Genomic DNA, 20,029 nt, shown 5'->3' with positions numbered 1-20,029 from the left:
GTATGTAGTAAGTGCCCCAGAAATGGAAAATTCAGCACTTTTCACCCCAAGTACCTCCAGTTTCCTTTAAAAAATACATGGCTTGTAATGAGCATCAAGAGAAAGTAATCTTATGTCAGTACCCTAGCGGCTTGTAAAATACACCCCCCCCAACTCCTTGCTTGCTTGTCTTTGGCTGTTGTCCCTCACCACCTGGTTCCCGATCCTGCTCAACTTTGTCTTTCTTGGGTGACTTAGAGAAGATTTTTTTTTTTTAATGTCCAAAGCTGCCGCTACCAGTCACCTTATACCCAGCTTTACAATCCCACGGGAAGAAAACTGAACATAATTCTTCCAGATTATTTTTTTATTATGAAAAAGCAATACATATTCATTTCAAAACCATTTTTTCAAGTTAAAATTTATAAAGTTGAAAACAAGGCGTAAAGTAAAAAAATCCACCCCAGTCACTCTCTCTAGCAATCACCACTGGTAACAATAGAGTACGTGTAAAAAAAAAATCCATGTGCGTGTGTGGGTGTGTGGTGTGTTACAGAAAGGAAAATGGAATAATGCTGTGTAGTGCGTTGTAACTTTTTTTGCTTAACCAAATCTCCATTGATTCCACACAGGTTGAGTGCCTAGTTTAAGGCAGGCAGTTAGGCCCTGATTATCGAGTAGTGAAGGAAAGAATCGTGGTCTTGGCTGCCATGGAGTTTATAGTTTATCCTGGACTTACTTCCAAATGACTATATAAAGGTCCATTTCATTCTTTACAGACATGTAAAGATTGACCGTAGTCTCATTGTACTGATACGCCATAGCTCACTTATCTAATGCTCACTGATTGACGTTTGGATTGTTCCCAATGTCTCACTAGTAAAATGTTGCTACAGTGAATGTCCCTGTTTGTGTGTCATGGGTGGGACGTGTGTCTGAACGTTTCTGTAGGAGACATGCCTGCAAATGGACTTTCCGAATTTCCTCCAAAACAGCGAAAGAGTGACCATAACCTACAACTTCACCAGAAACGGGCTTTTATGAATCGCTAGTCCTTGCCAAGTAACAGACAAAGAATTTCACATTGTTTAGTTTTCATTACATTAGTAATAAGGGAGATGAAGAGATTTTTAGCTGTGTATTTCTCCTGTGAATTACACGTGCATGTCCCGAGCCCATTAACTTCATTGACTTGGAAGAGACGTCTCCCTGGTCCTTGGGGCTTTAACTCTTTGGCTTGATTGTTCGTGAACGTTACTTGAAGTGGTGGCTTCTGACCTGCTCACTGAGTGGTGGCTGGAGTTACACTCCACGTCTGATGAAGGAACATTCGACTGGGCGGCCATGTTATATTTACTATAAAATAAAAGTTGTCCGTGTTATAGGAACACCCGGGGGAGACATAAGGAGATAAACTCTCCACGTTGGATGGGTAGTTCTAGTTGTATCATGTCACTCTCTTCACTGACGTCCCGTCATCCTCAGGAGAAGGTAAATACATCAGGGTCCTTGTGTTTTCTGCTTCGCCCATTCAGTGTCCGTTCGGTCCAAGGAAGGCAGCTCAGTCACCGTTGCCCACTTTGTTTGTTCTCTGCCTTCAGTCAGTGTTCAGTGCAGTCCCCTCTCCTCTCCCCCAAAGCGCCCATGGAAATGCTGACCGTCTTTTACTGACCAGCTCATGTCTCACCGCCTTCAGGAAGCTGGTTATAATCCTCCCAGTTCAGAACGACCCCTTCCTCTCAATGCCTGAACCACCTGTAATTGATGCAGCATCCAGGGTGTTTCTTCTGCATCCACCCCCTTGGTTTAGTCTGTTCAGTCACACTAGCGATTACGTAGTGCGGGACGTTGACAAGCCACACCACCCTGTGGCTTCTGGGATGGTTCTGGGATGGGCCCAGTGCGGTTCCGCGGGCTGCATGGATCCGCTCGTCTCGGTGGGTGGGGAGCAGAGTACATTTGCATTTATTCTGGAAGATAAAACATGAAGACATCAAAGACAATTGTTGCTTAGTCCCCTTTTAGGACTTCGCCCCCAGGCTTCCAGGTGTTTTCCCCACTGTCTGTCGGGGTTCTTTGCGGGACACGTTTGAGAAGCAGCCTGACTGCCCATTTTGATTCATCTCCTGGTACTTCTCTGCTCCCTTGACCCTTCTTTCCCGTCTCAACCCCCTTCTGTCCTTTCTGCTTCGAAGGCCCGTTTTCCAGCGAGGGCCTGTGGCATTCCGTCTTGGGCCCTGCCCGGCTTTCCTTCCGTGGCCTTGAGGACGAAGCGCTCCAGCCTCCCGCCCCGGCTGCGGCCGTGGGGAGATGCCCGCCCCTGGTTCGGGGCGAGGCCCTGTGCGTCCGTCTGTGTCCATTGCTAGGCTGCGAGCTCCTGGCCTGGAGGGGCTGTTACGTCTCTTCTCTTTACCTCTCTTCGGTCCCACGGTGTCTCGTATTGAGCAGTAGTACAGTAAATACTACTGAACGGATGAGGGAACCTGATACCATCCAAACAGATTTGAAAGGGACCTCACTGTCCTTTAAATGAAAATGCCACAGGGGCTTTGGGCTGCTTGCTTATGTTCCCCTGTAGCCTTCAGTTGAGCGGGGTCCTCCGACGTGTGGCCGCCCACGTGGGGTTAACTCCGCCCAGTGGAGACGCTTGAATCCGCCAGTTCAGGGCTTCTCCAGCCACGGCTTTGCCTCCTACCTTCCCGGTGGCAGTTAGGCTCTATTGTGCGGCGCCCCTGGGGCTCCCGAACGGACTCCAGGGCCTGTTTCAGGATTGCAGGTTCTGGCACATTCTCTTCAGTAGAGCTCGGCTCCTCTTTATTTGTATGTAGGGGGGGTGGGGGTGCTGGGTTCCACTTTAAATTGCATTGGAGGAAAGGGCTCACTTGGCAACCATCACTGTGGTCTAAGAAACTAATGCTTTTCAGACCATTTTTGCTGAGAGAGAGTCCCAGTCTTGCATGTCCCTTGTACACATGGCTGTTGTCCCTGGGGACAGCCAGTTGGGACCTTGATAGCATCTCCAAATGAGTACGGGCTTGGAGTGAGGGTGCCAACCTCAGGTCTGCTCAGAGCACAGAGTCTGCTGCAGGGCTTCTGCTCTTGGACTCACTTGTTGAGAGCTGTGAAGAGAGTGCAGGGTCAACCTGGTGAACCCTGCGCCCCTTTTCCTGTCCTTTCTCTCATGGCTGTCACTCGACGGGCCGTGGTTCAGTCTCTCTGCAGCAAGGCTGCGTGCCGGCTCCCGCTAGTGTGTAAGAGATCCTGGTCATCTCAGTATTTCTCATGCCTAAACTCAACCTTTTTTCTGTTTATTTTAACATATCATTGCCTGAAAAGGGCAAGGAGTTTTCAAGCTTTTTTTTTTTTTTTTTTTTGAGTATATTCACAGTGACATGCCACCGTCACCACTGTTTGCAGAACTCTTTCAGCATCCCCAGCGGAAAAGCATCCTGACTGTCACTTCCTCCGCACGTTTTCTCAGATGCTTCTCCTCTGTTTCTCGTACTCGGGACCTGGAAGGGTCAGCTCTTTAGAGCATGATGTTGCCCAGCCTCCTGCCTGGAAGCTACAGTTTGAGTCCACGTTTTCCTTGTTAGTAAAGAACAGCGTCCGTCGAAACACGTGGTGCATTTGAGGACGGCTAAGCCACTCGACAGCCATTTCTTCCTCCACAAAACAACCCAGCTTCTCTGCCCTTCCCTCGTTCCTTTCAGCTTTTTTCGTTTACTTTTTTCATGATCTCAAGTTTCTCGGCAGCCTCTTTAAAACAGGGCAGAACTGGACATGACACTACCATGTCCATACTGAGAGTAGCGGAGGACTGTCCCTCGGGGCTCTAAGTGTCTGTCAGTCCTGCTGTCGGAGTGGCAGCCTGGGGGTGGACCTGACAGTGGATCAGGGGGCAGAAAGAGCTGGGGACACGCGGTTCTGACTGCAGTGACTGCTGTGTGCCCCGGGGACAGGGAGTCCGGGAGAAGAGGTGGACTCACTTTACCAGCTTGGAAACGAATGAGGTCAGGGCTCTTTTAATGGTGAGCTGAGGGTTTTGAGCTCTCTGCATGTTAGAGTAATAGGAAATCTGATATCTCCATATAAGATGTCCTTGCATTGTTAGTGAACCCCGGGGGCTGGCTGAGTCCAGGGGGCCAGCTACTACTGGTAGTAATGGTGGCCGCTGCTACTACCAGAATCGTTCAGGAGAACCGCTTCTTCGTCAACTTGATATAACTGCAGCTGCGTTCCCAAATGCCTTTATTTGTATGTGTTTGTATGTTATTTTCTCTGTTAAAATTAGGCTCATTGTACCCCTCTTCCCTGCAACCTTCTAATTCTTTGACTGGCATTAGCATGCATTCAGTCACCCAAGCGGGAAACCTTGGAGTTACCCTTAATTGATTCTCTTTAGCAGCCCTACCCCCATCCCTGCATCCAGTGACTCACCAAGTCTGTTTGGTGAAACTTCCTCACTCTCTCTCTCTCCATCTTCTCTCTCCATTCCTGTCCCCCAAATCCTGGTACAGACTGTCACAGCCATTCCTATAGCCTTTATCAATAACTGGCTAGCTGATTTCCCCTCCCCACACCACTCTCACCATAGTTCTGCCAGATTTCTTTGTCTAAAGGGTAGATCTGATTATTTATCATTCTTATATTAAAGGAGATAATGAATTTTAAATTACCCGGAGTAATAACCTAGTATCTCCAGTGCGACATCATTCTTCCTTAACCTGGCACGTAAGGAGGACCCGACTATATGTTTCAACTTCATCACCTGCCCCTCCTCTTTATGAGTCATAAACTGCCAGCATGCAGACTGCCTTTCAGGAAGGATGGAAGGTGGTACAGCTGGTGGCATCAACTCAGACAACAGTGAGCTTCTGCCTGGGGCAGGAAGAGTGATGTTTGGGGGAGCCACCCTTCCCCGCCCCAAGGAAATGGGAGATGAATAACTTTCATGCAGGGAGCTGGAGGGCCATCTGCTAGTTGGAGTTCCGGGGTCACACAATTAAAAGACGTGTACGGGCAGCAGGCTGGGGAAAATCAGGACCCTTTTTCAGAATAACCAACCAATAAAAAAGGGATTTGGGTAAAAGACTTTGAGAGATTTGGCAGGGTGGGGTGGGAGTGTGGGGGGACTTTCAGTTTGTACCAGATGATCTTTGTAGCTCTGGAGCCTAGGAGATGCTTGGTAAGTGTGTCTTGAATAATTTATTTCTGGTGACTTTCTCTCCATCCTATTAATATATTGTTTGTTTATAACCTTAGTGTCATCTGTAACTTTACTGGACGGCATTCTGGTTTTGCTAAGACATGTCTTTCATTTACTTAAGAAAGGTGTATGGAGCGCCTACTATATATACGTCAACACAAGTTAATTTTTAGGGCAGAGAGATGGTAACTGATCCTTGTGAGTCTTTGTGAAAAGAGGGGATCAGAGGTGACACCTCAGTACCCTGGGTTTGGGCATTACCGCCTTTTTTCTCTTACTAACCCAAACCCTGAATAATCCTGTTCTGCCTCGCTCATCTTTCTCTCCGGGCCAAGTTAAAGGAGATCCTGCATGATGACTTCAGTGTTGCAGGACTCTGTAGGGATCATATAAATTCTCATGTGAAGGAGAGTGGTTTCACAGAGTTGAAATCCAGCCTGCATTCTTTGTAGACCTTGTCCAAGGAGTACAGTTACTAAGCACTCGAAACGTTTTCATTTAAGGTTGTTTTACCTATAAGGCAGCCACGTGGCAGGGATCCGTGTTAGTAAGATTTCTTTTTCTTAAGATCCAGCCCCTTGGGGTTACCGCGAGCAAAGGCATAGTTCATTTGGGAAAGGAGTCGGGGAAGTGCACGGGTTTCCTCACAGAATCATTGTCTTAGAGCCTCTTTTTCCTGCCACCAGAAGCCATTGACTCATTAGAACTGGACAGACAAATAGAGGTCAACTAATGCAAATGGTCAAAGTCTCAATCTCTTAATACTTCCTGCCCCCCGCCAAACACTTTTTTTTTTTTTTTTTGAATCAGAGAACTTAGGCTTCACTGTGACAGTCAGAATAAGCCCACTCTTTCTGACAAGGACACACGTGACCTTCAGAGGCATTTGGTGCCCGGTGAACATCCTGGTAACGAGAAAACCTGCAGCCCTCCTAGACAGCTCTGCGTCTCCCTGGGCTTGTGCATTCATTTTACAGTTCAGGAAGCTGAAGTTGGAGCCTAGCAGGTGGCTTGCCTCATATCAAGTAGCAAGTCAGTGCAGTTGGGAAGCGAGTCCAGGTCCCGGGAGCCCTAGCCCCAGCCTGCCCGCAGACCCACCCCAGCGCCCAGGGTCTGAGCCTCTGTGATTGGCACCCACTCCATCCCAGTGTATCCTGATTGCTCAGCCTCTTCTGTCGTCCCCACTTTTAGTCGTTAGGTCTCACCCCTGACCCTTCGCTCCATCTGTCCCGAATGTGCGAGGGAACGCTTCCCCCATCTCTGCAGGGCCCGCGTTGCCCATGTGTGGGATCTGGTTCCAGGACCTCTTCCCCCAGGTGGTACGGCCAGGGCTGCTCCCGACCTCTTTGGCTAAAGGAAGGATAATTCAGTGGCCCCAGAGACCACCCCTACGCCTCCCCTGACCTCTGGGGATGCCCAGCCTGCCTCCTCTAAGAAGCTCCCCCACGTCTCCCTCCCCTTGACCCCTGCGGTTGTCTCTACTCGCTGTCCTTTCGGATGCCCTGAGTCAGACAGACGGCAAGTGCTCTCCCGAGTGAAGTCAGTCCACTCTGCTGTCCCTCACAGCCCCCTGGCTCTTCCTCCTTGGTCCCGGGTCCTGATCTGTTATCCTTGCTTGTTTTTAGTTTTGATTTTGGAAGGAATGTCTCTGAACGCCACAGGAGCGCCCACAGCCAAAATCCCGCTTTGTGCTTGCACCCCTGTCCTCGACTTAGGATCCTGTCTTCCACGTGGAAAAGTCTGCAGGAGTCACATTGTAGGTGCAGTCTGGTCATCTGCAGACATGCAAGTTCTAGGACCGTGGCGCTCGGGTCATGACAAAGCAGATTTGCTTGTAGAAAGTTCCAGGATCCGCATGACTTTTTACCCCACTGAAGACAGCACTTTATCATAGAATTCAATCTCCGGAGCAGAGGTGGAACCTGTGAGAAGAGAGTATCCCTTTTGTGTGACGTGTCAGGGTTCGTGTGGAGAGTAAGCTGGCACTGGCTCAAGAACGAGGCAGCAAGCCTGCCTCCGCCTGGCTCGGCTGCGCAGCTCTCGCCAGGGAGCCAGGACCGGGGGAGTGGCAGCCACCAACCAGTGCCAGCTGAGATCAGTGTGCTGCAGCCTTGGATGCATGTGCGACTTCCCTGATCTGGAAGATCAAGGCTAAAAACCCTGTAGGAAAGAAGCTTCTCCTTTGCCCAGACTGTGCTGTGAAGCCAGCCGGGGAAGGATATGTTTGGATGCGGAAACTAACACCAGCCACAATGGCTTATAGATTTGTCTTTCAGAATTCCTCCGGGACCTCTTCCAGACACACCCTGTTCCCCAGACATTTTGAGAAAGTTGTAAATTTTGCTGGCTCTGCATTACTTAAGTTGTGCTTGGTCATTCATTCTCATAAACTCTGGAACATGATTTACGATTTGATATTGTCTTTTTCACAGGTGTTGGAAGTAAAGAGTTTTATTACAAATTAAAATATTTCTCCTCTCAACCATATGCCCACGCAGAGCAGTATTGCACATTTGGAAATTGTGTTATTTCTGTGTTTGCTCATGTTAAATATTAAAGACAATATTTTTGTTGTCATTTTAAAAATTGAAGGTACTTATTTCAAGACAGTATATAAAAGTTCCCTTATATTCAGTAATGTATTCATATATTAATTGGCTGAATATCTACCTTGACCACGCAAAATCCTTACACTCATGGTGTGGTTACCAGTGCTACAGAGAAATCTGGCTAATAACGATGCCGAATACATTAAAACATAATTGTATTAAATGTACTAGATTTATCTGCAAGAGCTGTGTTTTTCCTAAAAGATCCTTTCTGTGGGCCTTTTCCTTTTCTCTTGGTGAAATTTCAAACGTTTTTAGTTGAGTGACTGTATGAGTGTGTATACACGCCCTAGCGTTAGACTTTTATTTTAATACCCAGATTAGAGGGGAAAAAAAATCTACTTTTCTTAATCTTTGTGAAGATACTGGCTGATGACAATTTAAGAAGATAGTATGTTTGAAATAGCTTCTTATAGACCTCAGCATCCTCCAATATTCTTATTTATAGAAAATATTTTATGTCTGCATAATTTTGAAGTCATCTTTAGGTGATATTTAAGTACCCCCCAGTGCAGTACAGATACCTTGGTTCAAAAACAAAATAATCCCCTGAGGGAAGAGGAATCTTAAAAGAGAAGCTTGCATCTGGAATCAGTAATCATTTCCATTTCCAAAGAAGGGGTGGCAGTTTTGGTGTTTTTTTTTTTTTTTTTGGTAGTGGATTATTTTTTTCTCTCGCTAATTTACAGTGATATCTCTGGCCCTGTTTCCATTAGGAGATGAAAGCATGGAAATTAAAAAACAAATTACAGGAATGAGAAGATTACTGAATGACAGCACTGGGAGGACGTATCAGCGTGTGGGCAAGGAGGGGGAGAAGCTGAAAGAAGAACCCCAGGATTTGGGTTCAGTCTGGCCCCCCCGCCTGAACTCCGCCGAGGCCCCGCAGAGCCTCCACCCGCCTTCCCGTGGTGCCTGGAATGAGTTACCGCCCCAGAGCGGGCACTTCTCAGGGCAGTATGGCACCCGCTCTAGAACCTTCCAGAGCCAGCCCCACGCTGCAGGGAGCGCCAACGGTACGGTCATCAGACGAGCGGAGGGCTTTCAGAGGCGGTGGTCTGGATGCATTTTATTTCTGAATAGTCAGTATGTTCCTTGAGATCAATGTATTAAGCTCTCCCTTCATCACTTGCCTTAGCTGAGTTGTATTAAAAGACATAAAGGAATAAAGGACAAAGTTGACAAGTATTAAAAAAAAAACAGGATTGAGAAGCAGCAAAGACTGGGGGTTCTCCATTAGATGTGATAGTTTCTTTGTAGAGATTTTAGCCCTTTAAGATGCTAAAGCCATCATTTGCCAATATATGGGTATTATTGTCACAAAAGACTGAACATTAGGGCAGAAAGAGCTTCCCTCTGTCATTAAAAGACAGCTTCCTGGTCATGCGGTGTATTATTAATACATCCCCTCGTACTAATGCCTAGTCCTGGCGCTTTCTTCATTATCTGAGGAGTCAGCGGGAGGACTGATAACTCAGCCCCCAAGTGGCACCTTCACTTTGGCCTCCCATTCAAGCTACTGAACCAGATGATCCATATTTTATAACTGGCTTTACTCGGGTTGCAAATTATTCCTTTAAAGTAAAATTTCCTTAATTTAAATTCCTAATTTTAGGGTGAAAAATCAAATGGCAATTTTTTTTTTTTCCAAAACGTAAGGAAAAACTCAGTGACTTCTCCATTCACATTAATTTTCCCTCCAGTGACATGGGATGTTACTTGTTCTAGAAATTAATGTTCAGATGTGCAGATCTGTGGTTTTCACAAAGAGAACAAGAAGAAAGCAAGAATGCATCTTTGGTGTCCTTGAAAAGTTAAGGATTTGTTTTTTCCCATTCACTGTCCTTCAAGAAAAAGAGAACTGTTGTGATTTTATTTTTTTTAATCCAGAGTTTGCAGTAACCAGTTCAGAAGGATGAAGAGCCCTCCTGAGCCACTGCTGATGAGACAGGGAGGGACCCCAAGAGATGCATAGTGTCTTCTCTTTCTCTTAATATTACATAAGCCAGTATCAGATTCAACGCTGGCGTGCATCCAGGTTAGAAGGAGATGGCTCTTTAAAGGCTCCTCCATAAAAATAAAAAGGCAGTTCTCTTTAAAATTAGAAAATGATTTATAGCAAGCTGAAAAGGGTTGGTTTTGTCCTCTAAAAATGATGAAGATAGACTGAGAATAGTGACTAGGAATATTCTGTAAGGCCCTCCTAGCTCTCCTGTGGTGGAAGAAATAATGAGAGAAATAAAATGCCCTTAGGCCTGTCTGAAGTTAGTAAGCCCCACATCAGAAAGTGTTGGGTGAACAATGTTCTGTCTTCCAGGGCACAGCAAGCTTGGTGGATGTACTTTGGAAAATGTGATTAACGGTAAAAGTTGCAAGCCTAAATTCCTCCATATTCATTGAAAAATAGATCTCTTTGTGTTGATTGCTCACGTATTTTCAAAAGAGATGCGTTATATTGAACTGTGACAACTTTGGTATCTGTCTCATTGGAATTATTTGCAGTTTTAAAGTTGTGACATCTCAGTTTGCTGCAACTTTGAATGTAAATAATTGTGCTGCTCCAAACATTAAGTTATCTTTAAGTATTTCATGGTTTTGCTGTGTTCAGTCTTTTGATAGTGTCCACAAATAATGCACATTGCAGGATTTAAATTGTATTTAATGTGTAGTAAAAGATACCATTGGACTTAAAGTGTAGAATTTAATACTTCTTCCATCTTTGAAAAACCTAGGTGATAGCAGTCTCCTTGTCCTGGTCCACTTTAAGGTAGTAGGGCTGGGTACCAAGGCTAGAGAGAGCTGCACTGAGTGACTTTCCATTGTCCCATTTTATTCCAAGGATGATAGGGAGATGTTTATTTACACATAAGGGAAACAGGATAGGATAGTTTTATTATGGAAAAGATGTATTAAACAGTGAGAAAGAGACTAAAGTGAAACTGAAGAAATGGTAATGGGAAAAAGACAGAGGATCTCCTTTATTAAGCTGGAGAAAATCCAACACACCCGCGCCCTCCAACCTCTTAAGTTCAAGTGTATCCTCCCAGACCCCCCTGCCTCCTCCGCTTTTCCCCACTGAAGCACATCACACCCAGAGAGTGCTCTTTTTCTATTTTTTGGTTGGAGGGTAATTAGGTTTGTTTATTTCTTAATGGAGGGACTGGGGATTGAACCCAGGACCTTATGCATGCTAAGCTCTACCACTGAGCTATACCCCACCCCCCAGAGAGTGTTCTGAAAGTTTAATGTATTAACACTTCTTAATTTTTGGAATAACACAATTAATGCTAAAACTATTATTTTAATAATTAGACACATTTCATTCTTAATATGAACTCTTAGGACGTAAGCAGCCACCAGTTTTGAGGTTTTGGGGAGTTTTTTTGGCAAGGCTGTTCTCAGAGCTATTTTCTGTGCAGAGTAGCGTGAGTGTGGTTTTTGTGAATTGTGACGTATTATTATCTGAGATGAACTGGCGGATGGAGGGAGGCCTGCCGTGATGGCGAAGCGTGTGCGTGCGGGAACAGCACGGCCCTTACAACGGAGACCCCGGATAATTAGATCAAGTCAGCCCCAAAATTCAGGTTGTGAAAATTACTGGGTAGCTTTTCCTTGGGCACAGGTTTCACAATAACTGCACAGGCTTCAGAATCCCATCCAGACACCCTCCCCCTTGTTTTTCCCCTCTTACCTTCGCTGTTGCCTGGCGTCCGTCATTCTTTTCTTTCATGCTTAGGAGAACTTCCAGCCATGAATCCGTCAGTGGGGCCGAGCTGCTGCACTTGTAACTGCCAGTCGACGTTGCAGGCCATTCTCCAGGAGCTCAAGACCATGCGCAAGTTAATGCAGATCCAGGCAGGTACGGAGGTCAGCCCTCTGGCTTTTCATGCGCGTGTGACGTGTTCACTTGGGCTGTTGGGCTTGGACTCCTCACTGCATCCCACCTGGCTGTCTCGCTGTGCTTTCTCAAGTGTCCATTTCTCAGCCTTTCCTGCCTCCCGTCTTCCCTTTAGCAAGTCAGACACATGTTTTGCCACTGATACTGCTAAGTACTTTCGAGCACGTTCTCCATGTATTTCACCCCGATCTGCTGGTACTTAAGGGTTAAACTCATGAAGCTAACTAAATTCGGAGAGAGTGATACCCCAAGGTGGGCAGAGTTCTTCAGCTCATTTTCCTAATGTGAGTCAACACAGGGGTTCATGTCAGGGAGCAAGGGGAGAATGACTTCTCTTCCCTCCCGAGGTGCTGGGTTTGGGGGGCTGCGTGCATCTCAACACCCCCCGCCTCCTGCACAAGATCCCCCTGGGCTTTGCATGACAGCAGGGAAGCCCCACATTTCTGGATGCACAGAGGATCCCTTTGGAAGCTTGGGCTCTGCTGGTGGAGATTCCAGAGCATCAGCTGATAAGAAACGCTCGTCTTGGGCTCTGCTTGTGGCTTTTCTCCCCAACATTCAAGACAGAGGAGTTCAGAGACACCTCATGTTTTGTCTTTTTGTTTACATGATGCTTTTTTGGTTCTCACTCCTGTTAGACAAGTTGAAGAGCAGTGAACTTGCAGTTTGGGGTCAGAGTCCCAGTTTCTCCTCTCCTAGCTTGTGTGACTTCTCTGAAACTCAGATTTCTCACTTGTAACTGGAGTATTAATATCTAACTCACAGGGCTGTTTGGAAATAGAATGAGATAGTAGATGGAAATGAACTGTGTAAAGCATGATCCGAGCCTAAGCCTGTTTCATTACTGTTGTTGCAAAGACCTGGAGCATTCCATGGAGGTCTGGAAGTCTAGGTCCTTATTCAAGTAGCTCTGTGTTCTAGCCCCCACAGTTAGTGGGGGGAAAGACAGAACTTTTTTTTGTCACAGGCACAGAAAATAATAAATCTTTTTTTTTTTAGCCTTCCCACCCTTCAGGGAAGGCTGGTCCTTGAGCAGGAAAACAGCACAGTCGTATCTGACTGGCACCCCCCACCCCCGCCCCGCTGTAAAGGTGTTCAGAAAGGGCACCGTGTGGAAGTCGTGCTCAGTGCCATTTAGTGGATTCTAGTAAAATGTCAATATTCAGTGATGTGGTTTGATGTAAAAAACTTAAAACACATCAGTCACCCAAGATCACATGAAAGTAAAGTGGGCAAAGGGCTTTCTGAAAAGCAACATCTAATTTTATGTGCCAGATTTGGTCTTATCCCAAGGGAAAAAAAAAATAAACATTTTGGTCAGACTGGTAAGCGTTTAACTCACCTTGTTCCGCCAGGATAATCTGTGTGCTTATTAACCTGGCAAAGGTTAACATCTCCTAAATGAGGAGCCCGGAAAGAAAGGTTACTTCATTATGTACAGATTCTTTCCTCAGAGGGAGAATTTGTTAGCACTTAAGAAAATATGCCTATGAAATGTAATGATCTGTTTTGTTACTTAAGCTCCTTACTACTGAAATGGCAAACTACAAATTGCAACCATTTAAATCCCTGACTGAAGCCGTTTTAGAATCTATTAAGTAAATGCCACCATGTCACCCTGTTTTCTTTTCTGGACCTTTGCAGATTAGGGCGGTAAATGACTCCAAAGCTGTAGGATAAACTGAATAAATTACTCTTCTTTAATTTTCTTAAACTTAAGAATTTGTGTTGAGTGGGGAGATTTACCTAAGGTTTACTGCCTATAAATCGTAGGTTTGACTCCTGTTTAGAAAGTTTCATCCTGACTTTAGGGAGGAGGCAGGGAATAAGATCAAGCAATGAGATTTGGATGCAAGAGACGATGGCTCTGCCTGGACTTGCAGAAGGAGGGGGAGAACTCCGAAACCCCTGCGTTCTTTATGCTAAAACGTTTTCTCTTTTAATTTTGAAAAGTGAGGCTTAGAGAGGCTTGAGTCCTAGACTGTTGATAATTGCTTCCGTAGGACATCTGACTTCGGGGATGGTGACCTAGCCTCGGGTAGAACAGAGAAAAGTTCCAGTCTGGCTTGTAAGAATCACTCGAGGAGCTTTTGAAAAAAAAAATTCCCAGTGCCCAGACATCACCCTTGGAAATTCCAATTCAAATTAGTCTGGGGTGAGGCTGAGGCACTGGCTTCTTTTTTTCTTTTTTTTTTAGCTCCAGGGTGATTCTAATGTGTAGCCAAGGTGGAGAACCAGGGAGCTAGGCTAATTCCTGCACAGGTGGTCAAAGAGCCTGGCAGTGCTCATTTGCAGCGCAAGGGGTTTGTTCCTAATATTTATGAATGTCTGTCCAGTCCGGAGAGACAGATACCAAGTTCAAAGTATCAATATTCTTTATTTGCAGCCTGACAGGCAGTGACCCGTACTCTGTGCATGTAAAGAGCTTGTATTTAGTGGCGTGTTTCTGTAGAAGAGCACCTGTGTCCTGCGGTCATGTTTAGTAAGCCGTATCAACATATGAAGCTTTAAGTAATAATGCTGTATTTTCCCATTAAACTTTCCATCAGAGGATTTTTAAATGGTTAACAAACATTCCTTCTCAAAGGGCACCTGTGAAAACTATAATTACCGGCCCCGGTTTCCTCAGGCGCACAGTCGGTATTAGCACTCAGTCCTTGATCGGTGCTCTTTGTCTTTGGAACTCACACCGTTTCTGCATCTTACTGATTGGCTTCCCTTGTACAGAATTACAGTCTCCCTACTCTTCAGCTACAGAAGCCTGAGGTCTGGGGAAAGCAGCCTGGTGGGCATCCCGCGGCGTGCGGAGCCGGTCGGTGTGCGGACGGTGTGGGTTTGCGCGGCAGCAGTCACTGGGCTGTAACTGACTGGCAGGCTCGGCCCTCGTGCTCACTGGCGCAGGTGTCCCCATCATTCCCGAATGAGTCTTTTGAGCCACCTTGCCCACATAATCGTCCTTGTGCCGTCTCTGTCAGCTTGGGCACCTGTAGATTGCTGGTTACTGCTCAGTGTAACCTCAGGTGACAGCTGGAATATTCCTGCGGTTGCCAGGAAGCATGGATGTCTACACCTCGGTTTAAGTCCCAGAGTTCCCAGTCACTTAAAAATGTCATACGATGCGTAAAATCACGCTTCAGTGTTTTCTCGTAGCTCCTAACCCTTCCCTCCCGTTGACCCCAGCGGTGGCAGTGCAGTGTGAGTATTCGCCAGCCTTTGGAGCAGAGTTTTCTCTTGGGTTTTCCTGCCTGTCGAGCTTTAAGGTGCTCGAGCTGGTATTTGGTAACCGGCAGGTCCAGCGCAAGGTTGATTTTGGTGTGCCTTGCTGTTTCAGCCTCGGTTTTTGGAGCAAGTAGACAGACAGGTGATACGTTTTCCTAAGTTAGACACAAGTGCCTGTACCGTATTTTTGTTTGTTGTTCACAGTTGGAACCCAAAACCGACAACAACCCCCAATTTCCCTTATCTGCTCCCAGCGAACTGCTGTCTCACGCAAGAGAAATAAAAAGAAAAAAGTGGCCCCCAAGACCGCTGAACCTCTCACTGTGAAACAGAAGCCTGGTGTGTTAGAATCCGAGAAGAAGACGGCAGTGGCCCCCGAGAATCCCAGTCTCCCCGCAACCAAGCACACGCCCTCCGGGGAGAACCACATCCTAGGGTTCGGCATCATTGTCGAATCACCTTCCTCCGATGTAAGTCGATATTTTCTGGCTACTTGTGCTAATGTCGTGTAATTGTCAAGAACTGTACAGGATTAATACACTTTGCCCTTAACTCGTTCTGCCCAAGAAGACCAGAGAAACTTACAGAATACATGTGGGAAAGAGGAAAGGAAAACTATTCCGAATTTCCTTGCCCAGAATTTCTCTCCTGAAAATCTTAAGCCTTATTTACTTAAACGTGTTTCCATGCTTTATCTCTGAAAAAAAGAAGGGTAATGGAGTAAAGATGCTGCTCACTAATTCCGTTAACGTTTTTAATTTTGAAGTGGCCGTTTTCAGTTTCCTCCGTGTAAAGAGCTAAAAGAACATAATTAAGTCCTTGGGCATAAATGAACAGAACCCTCCGGATAAGGTCTCACCTTTCTAGAAACACAAACTAATAATAAAAAAGAGGCAGTGGTGCTAATTCTGCTTTATAGATGCACGCTACACTGCTAATTCGGCTGCAGTGCCATGCCATTTAGTCTGTGTAATGATAGGTTAACACTCTGCAAAGGTTTTTCTATTTTAATATCACAGCCAGAAGGTCGTTGCAGCCCAAGATGTTGGATGACGCCTAAGACATCCATCTGACTTGCCATTTTATAGTCATGTGGCCATAAACTAACTCCTTCAGTCATGTGCTGTACTTGCAACAGCACGCTCTACGTACAGTATCTTGATCTAAGTACACGGATGCTGTGGGTCCCGGCTTGTGGGAAGAGCTCCTAAAATAAACAAGAATGAGTGATCTATTATTACCAGATTGCATAGGATAAGAATCCTGCTGAGAACTCCCACAGGCCTATATAGGATGGGAGTTGGGCCCTACCTCTTAAACTTTAAATAAGAAATAAATTACTATTTTAAAAAAGCATTTGTTCCCTTTCAAGTTGCTGAAGGACAATTTGCTGGCATGGGTCTTTAATAAAGGGAGGCGACAGAAATAATCATCTCATGACTTTGTTAGGCTAGAAAATCACTGGGACTTCTATCCAGTCGTTGTTGTGAAGAGGTTTTTGTCTGTTTGTTTCATATCTATGAACACACGCACAATTGTTAAGAGGTTCTAGATGGAAAACTTAGCTTTGAAAAATCACTGATGATGCTAGCAGGCTACCCTGGACCATCTGGCTCCTTTGACAATATCCTGTTGTTATCGCGACTAAGGCCCAGGTTTCAAAAGCCACGTCGATCACACATTTGGAAGCAGAGGTGAATGATTCCACAGCACAAAGTGCATTCAGTCTGAAGCAGTTTACATAATACTTTTACCTTTTTTCTTGAATTTTTTAGGCTTTCTTTTCTGATCGGCATAAATATATCAGGAACAATCATTAGTGTTGTGAAAATCATCTCCTAAATGAGTCGATCTAATGCTAATAACTGAACTGTCTCCTTTTTAATATTTAAGCTCTAAATGCACTGCAGAGGTAAATTGAGAAAGATCTGATAAAGGCCTGATGTGCATTAGTGAAACAGAATAGAATTTTTCTTGTCTTTACCAATATCCGTATTGTAATTTATATACAAAATTTTTTTTTGGTTTTTATTCATAATGATTTTTGTTAACAGGAGCTATTAAATTTAATAAAGCACATTCAGAATTGTCCATGGAAACTCATTTAGGTGCTGATTATCTTTGAAGGATAACTTGCTTCTATAAAGAAAAGCAAAAACTATATAGAGATGCTGTCTTTACAGCTGAAAGGCTGTAGGCCGTTTGAGTCATCTATTCGACAGGAACTGTAACTGCACTGGGGGACCATGCAGTCAGTCCCATCATTAGAAATTTTGGCCCCAGATAGTCTTGCTGGTATTAACAAGCCTGGCCTGTGCAGTCCCAGGGTCAGGGGGACTGACGCCCTTAAGTGTGGGACCATCGGCGCTAAGGTGTGTAAACTTAGGTGCCCTTGTAGTCTTTTATTATTTCTTAGCCATGAGCCTTTTAAACTTCGGTGGAAGTCCAGAGGAGAAAATAGAAAATATATAATAACCTTATAGGAACTATTCTATAAAACAGATTGGAGAAAATGTAATATAATTGGATTATATATAAGTAGATGGGAATTGTTTCTGAAGATGGGCTCTGTAAAGTACCTGGTGTTGGGAAAATTAAGTCCAAGGTTGTAGGGTTGAGCAGGTGGCCCAGTGTGGCTAGAGCATCCGTGTGGCTGCCCTGATGGCAGATGATGAGGTAAAGGCGGGATGTTTTCACCCAGACGGTGAAAGCCCGAATGTGTCCCCCCTAGGCCCTGGGCCCTTTGGTCTAGTGGGCGCTGCGGAGCTTTTGCAAGTTTTCTGTAGAGGAATCGTCATACCCGAGTTTAGAATGGAATCTGGAGCAGCACTGTGGATGATTGACAGGTGTAGAGAAGGTACTAGAGGCAGAGAGACCAGGAGGAAGATAATTCCAGCCAACCAGGCAAGACGTTGGGAGGCTCTGTTCAGGAGCAGTGAGCCTGGTAAGACAGAGAAACGAGAGGCATCCAGCAGGTTCCCACCCAGAGGACTTGGTGACTCAGGAGAAAATAATTCCCACATTTCTCTTGGGAAACTAGGCCGGTTACTAGATGGTACAGACTTCCTTCACGGAGACAGGGAAGGCAAGAGCAGAAGCAGGCCTTCAGTTCTGGGTGAGCAAGGTGAGATCTGGAAGCCATGAAAAAAGGACACATAAAGGCTGTACTTCATTGCTTTTTAAATGCAAAAAAAAAATTACTGTACATGTTTTAAAGTTCACAATTTATTAAGTTATCTTTTTTCTGCTGTGACTTTTAGTGTCACCCAGAAACGAATTTGTCTGTGCACAAGCACAAACATCTGGGGCTGGAGATCAGAGCAGCTGGACCACAGGTCCGAGGATGGTTATCCCCACCCAGATGCGGAGAAACTGAGCCCTAGTCGAAACCAGCGTCAGCATCAGCATCTCAGAGTGCTGTAAACGCTGAATACCCTGGAACATACGGGAAAACCCTGCTGCAGTGCCTGGCACATAAAATGTGCTCAATAAATGGCAGAACACCTGCATTTGCATTAAGCGCAATATACACACTAACCTTTCAAAGCTTGGGGTCTAGGACTTGGCTTTAATTAGAGCCCTCTCCTCGATTTAACCCCCAGTTTCTCATTCTTTCCTCGTGGCTCCTCTCTGCACGCCCCTCCTTCTACAGTCCTTTTGAGAACTTACTCTGCTGGTTTGTAGTTGTTCGTGTGATTTCCCTCTTTCCCCCGGCTTCTCAAGGGCAGGGACTACCTCACCATCATCGTCATCATAATGATAATAATAATAATAATAACTGTATGCTACCCTTTGCTAAGTTTTTCATCAATTTCATCCTTCCTTTTGGCGATATCACTATTATCCTCACTGTGTAGCTCAGGAGACCGGGGCATAAAGGGCTTGATATCCTGCCCAGGCTCACACCGCCAGAAAGGTGGAGCCGGTTCTCAAACCCAAGGGCTGAGAGTGCCCTTCCCCAGGGCGTGACGGACTCGGGCGCCAGCCCTCGCCCAGTTCGCCCAGTTCGCCCAGTAAGTGACCAGCACTCAGTAACTGCTCGTGAGATGATTGTACCACAAGGGAGAACTGAAAGGCTAGACCATGGCTGTTGATTCTGTGTACTGGGGAGTTTCTGAGGGAGAACTGCATGGTTAAGGGTGCAGCCCCTGGGGTCAGGATGCCAGGCTCGAAGCTCAGCTGTGTGACCCTGAGCAAGTGCACCTGCCCCACCTCCCTCACCTTCCTCACCTCCCTGTTTTCTCTCCATGAAATGGGATAATAATAGTGCTGACTTCATAGTGTGGGCCCACTGGAAGAGTCCAGTGAAGTCATTTGGTAAAACACTTAGAATAGTACCTGGTGCATTTTAAGCGCTCCGTAAATACTGCTTCTTTTTTAAACCTCAGCAGTCCTAGTTGAGTACCTTTATAGCAACAAATATAAACATTTGTTAAGTAAACTTCTTTGAACATATATATGAGCAAATACACGTGAACTAATAGGGTTTCTCAAAAGAGAGTGGCCAGAAATATTTTTCTTCGGGGGCAGGATTATTTGACCCATTTTAAATTAGCACATTAAATAAAACTGAAACCTAAATTACAAGACACAAAAGCAGAAACCCCAAACCAAATTTCAGATTTAAATGCAATTTTAGATTCTTTCTTCATGAGCTCATACCCTAGTACTCTGCTGGCACTCAGACAAAAGTCACCTGTGAATTTTTGAGTTACTGTTCTTTCCTACCTGGTTGGATTTATTGATCTGTGTTTTTCGGGGCAGATATAAATGGTTTAGGGTTATTTCCTTGTTTCTTCTTGTTCGGCTTGTTCTTTGGACTTGTTGAAACACTAACCAGCTTTTTAAAAATATTTTAAGTTTTTTAAAAATGTAGAAACCTTTTTTCTACTTCTTATAGTTACTATGAATTTTTTCCAGTAATCCTAAGTTACACAAAGGTTATCAGCAGATAAAGCTACAGACATCCATCAGCTTAAGATAATTTTGTGAATGCTTACGTCAGTCTTAAACAATGTAAAGTGTACTTGGTGCTTTCAACATAAACATAGCTTCTGAAGTTAGAGTCTGTTTTCTTAATTTCTTCTTAGCCCAACAAATAAAGTAATCCACTGG

The 20,029-nt window shown here is 45.2% G+C and overlaps 1 protein-coding gene across 16 annotated transcripts in view; it reads left to right on the top strand.

Annotated features, from left to right (window-relative positions):
* The window catches only part of BEND7 (BEN domain containing 7), an 80,305-nt gene that overhangs the window by 16,189 nt on the left and 44,087 nt on the right, over positions 1-20,029 (top strand). For all 16 annotated transcript variants that reach the window (XR_004317550.1, XR_004317548.1, XR_004317546.1 and 13 more), the window contains 3 exons: positions 8,514-8,813; positions 11,534-11,656; positions 15,119-15,384. Coding sequence is in view for 10 of the 16 variants with exons in the window: in XM_032474113.1 (XP_032330004.1) it covers positions 8,514-8,813; positions 11,534-11,656; positions 15,119-15,384 (689 nt within the window). In the remaining 6 variants the exon portion in view is untranslated. The remainder of the gene's footprint in view (positions 1-8,513; positions 8,814-11,533; positions 11,657-15,118; positions 15,385-20,029) is intronic.

This window comes from Camelus ferus, chromosome 35, assembly GCF_009834535.1.
Source record: "Camelus ferus isolate YT-003-E chromosome 35, BCGSAC_Cfer_1.0, whole genome shotgun sequence".
NCBI classification, from domain to species: domain Eukaryota; kingdom Metazoa; phylum Chordata; class Mammalia; order Artiodactyla; family Camelidae; genus Camelus; species Camelus ferus.
Note: the sequence above shows the minus strand (reverse complement) of the source record. Positions and strands in the feature narration are given on the sequence as shown.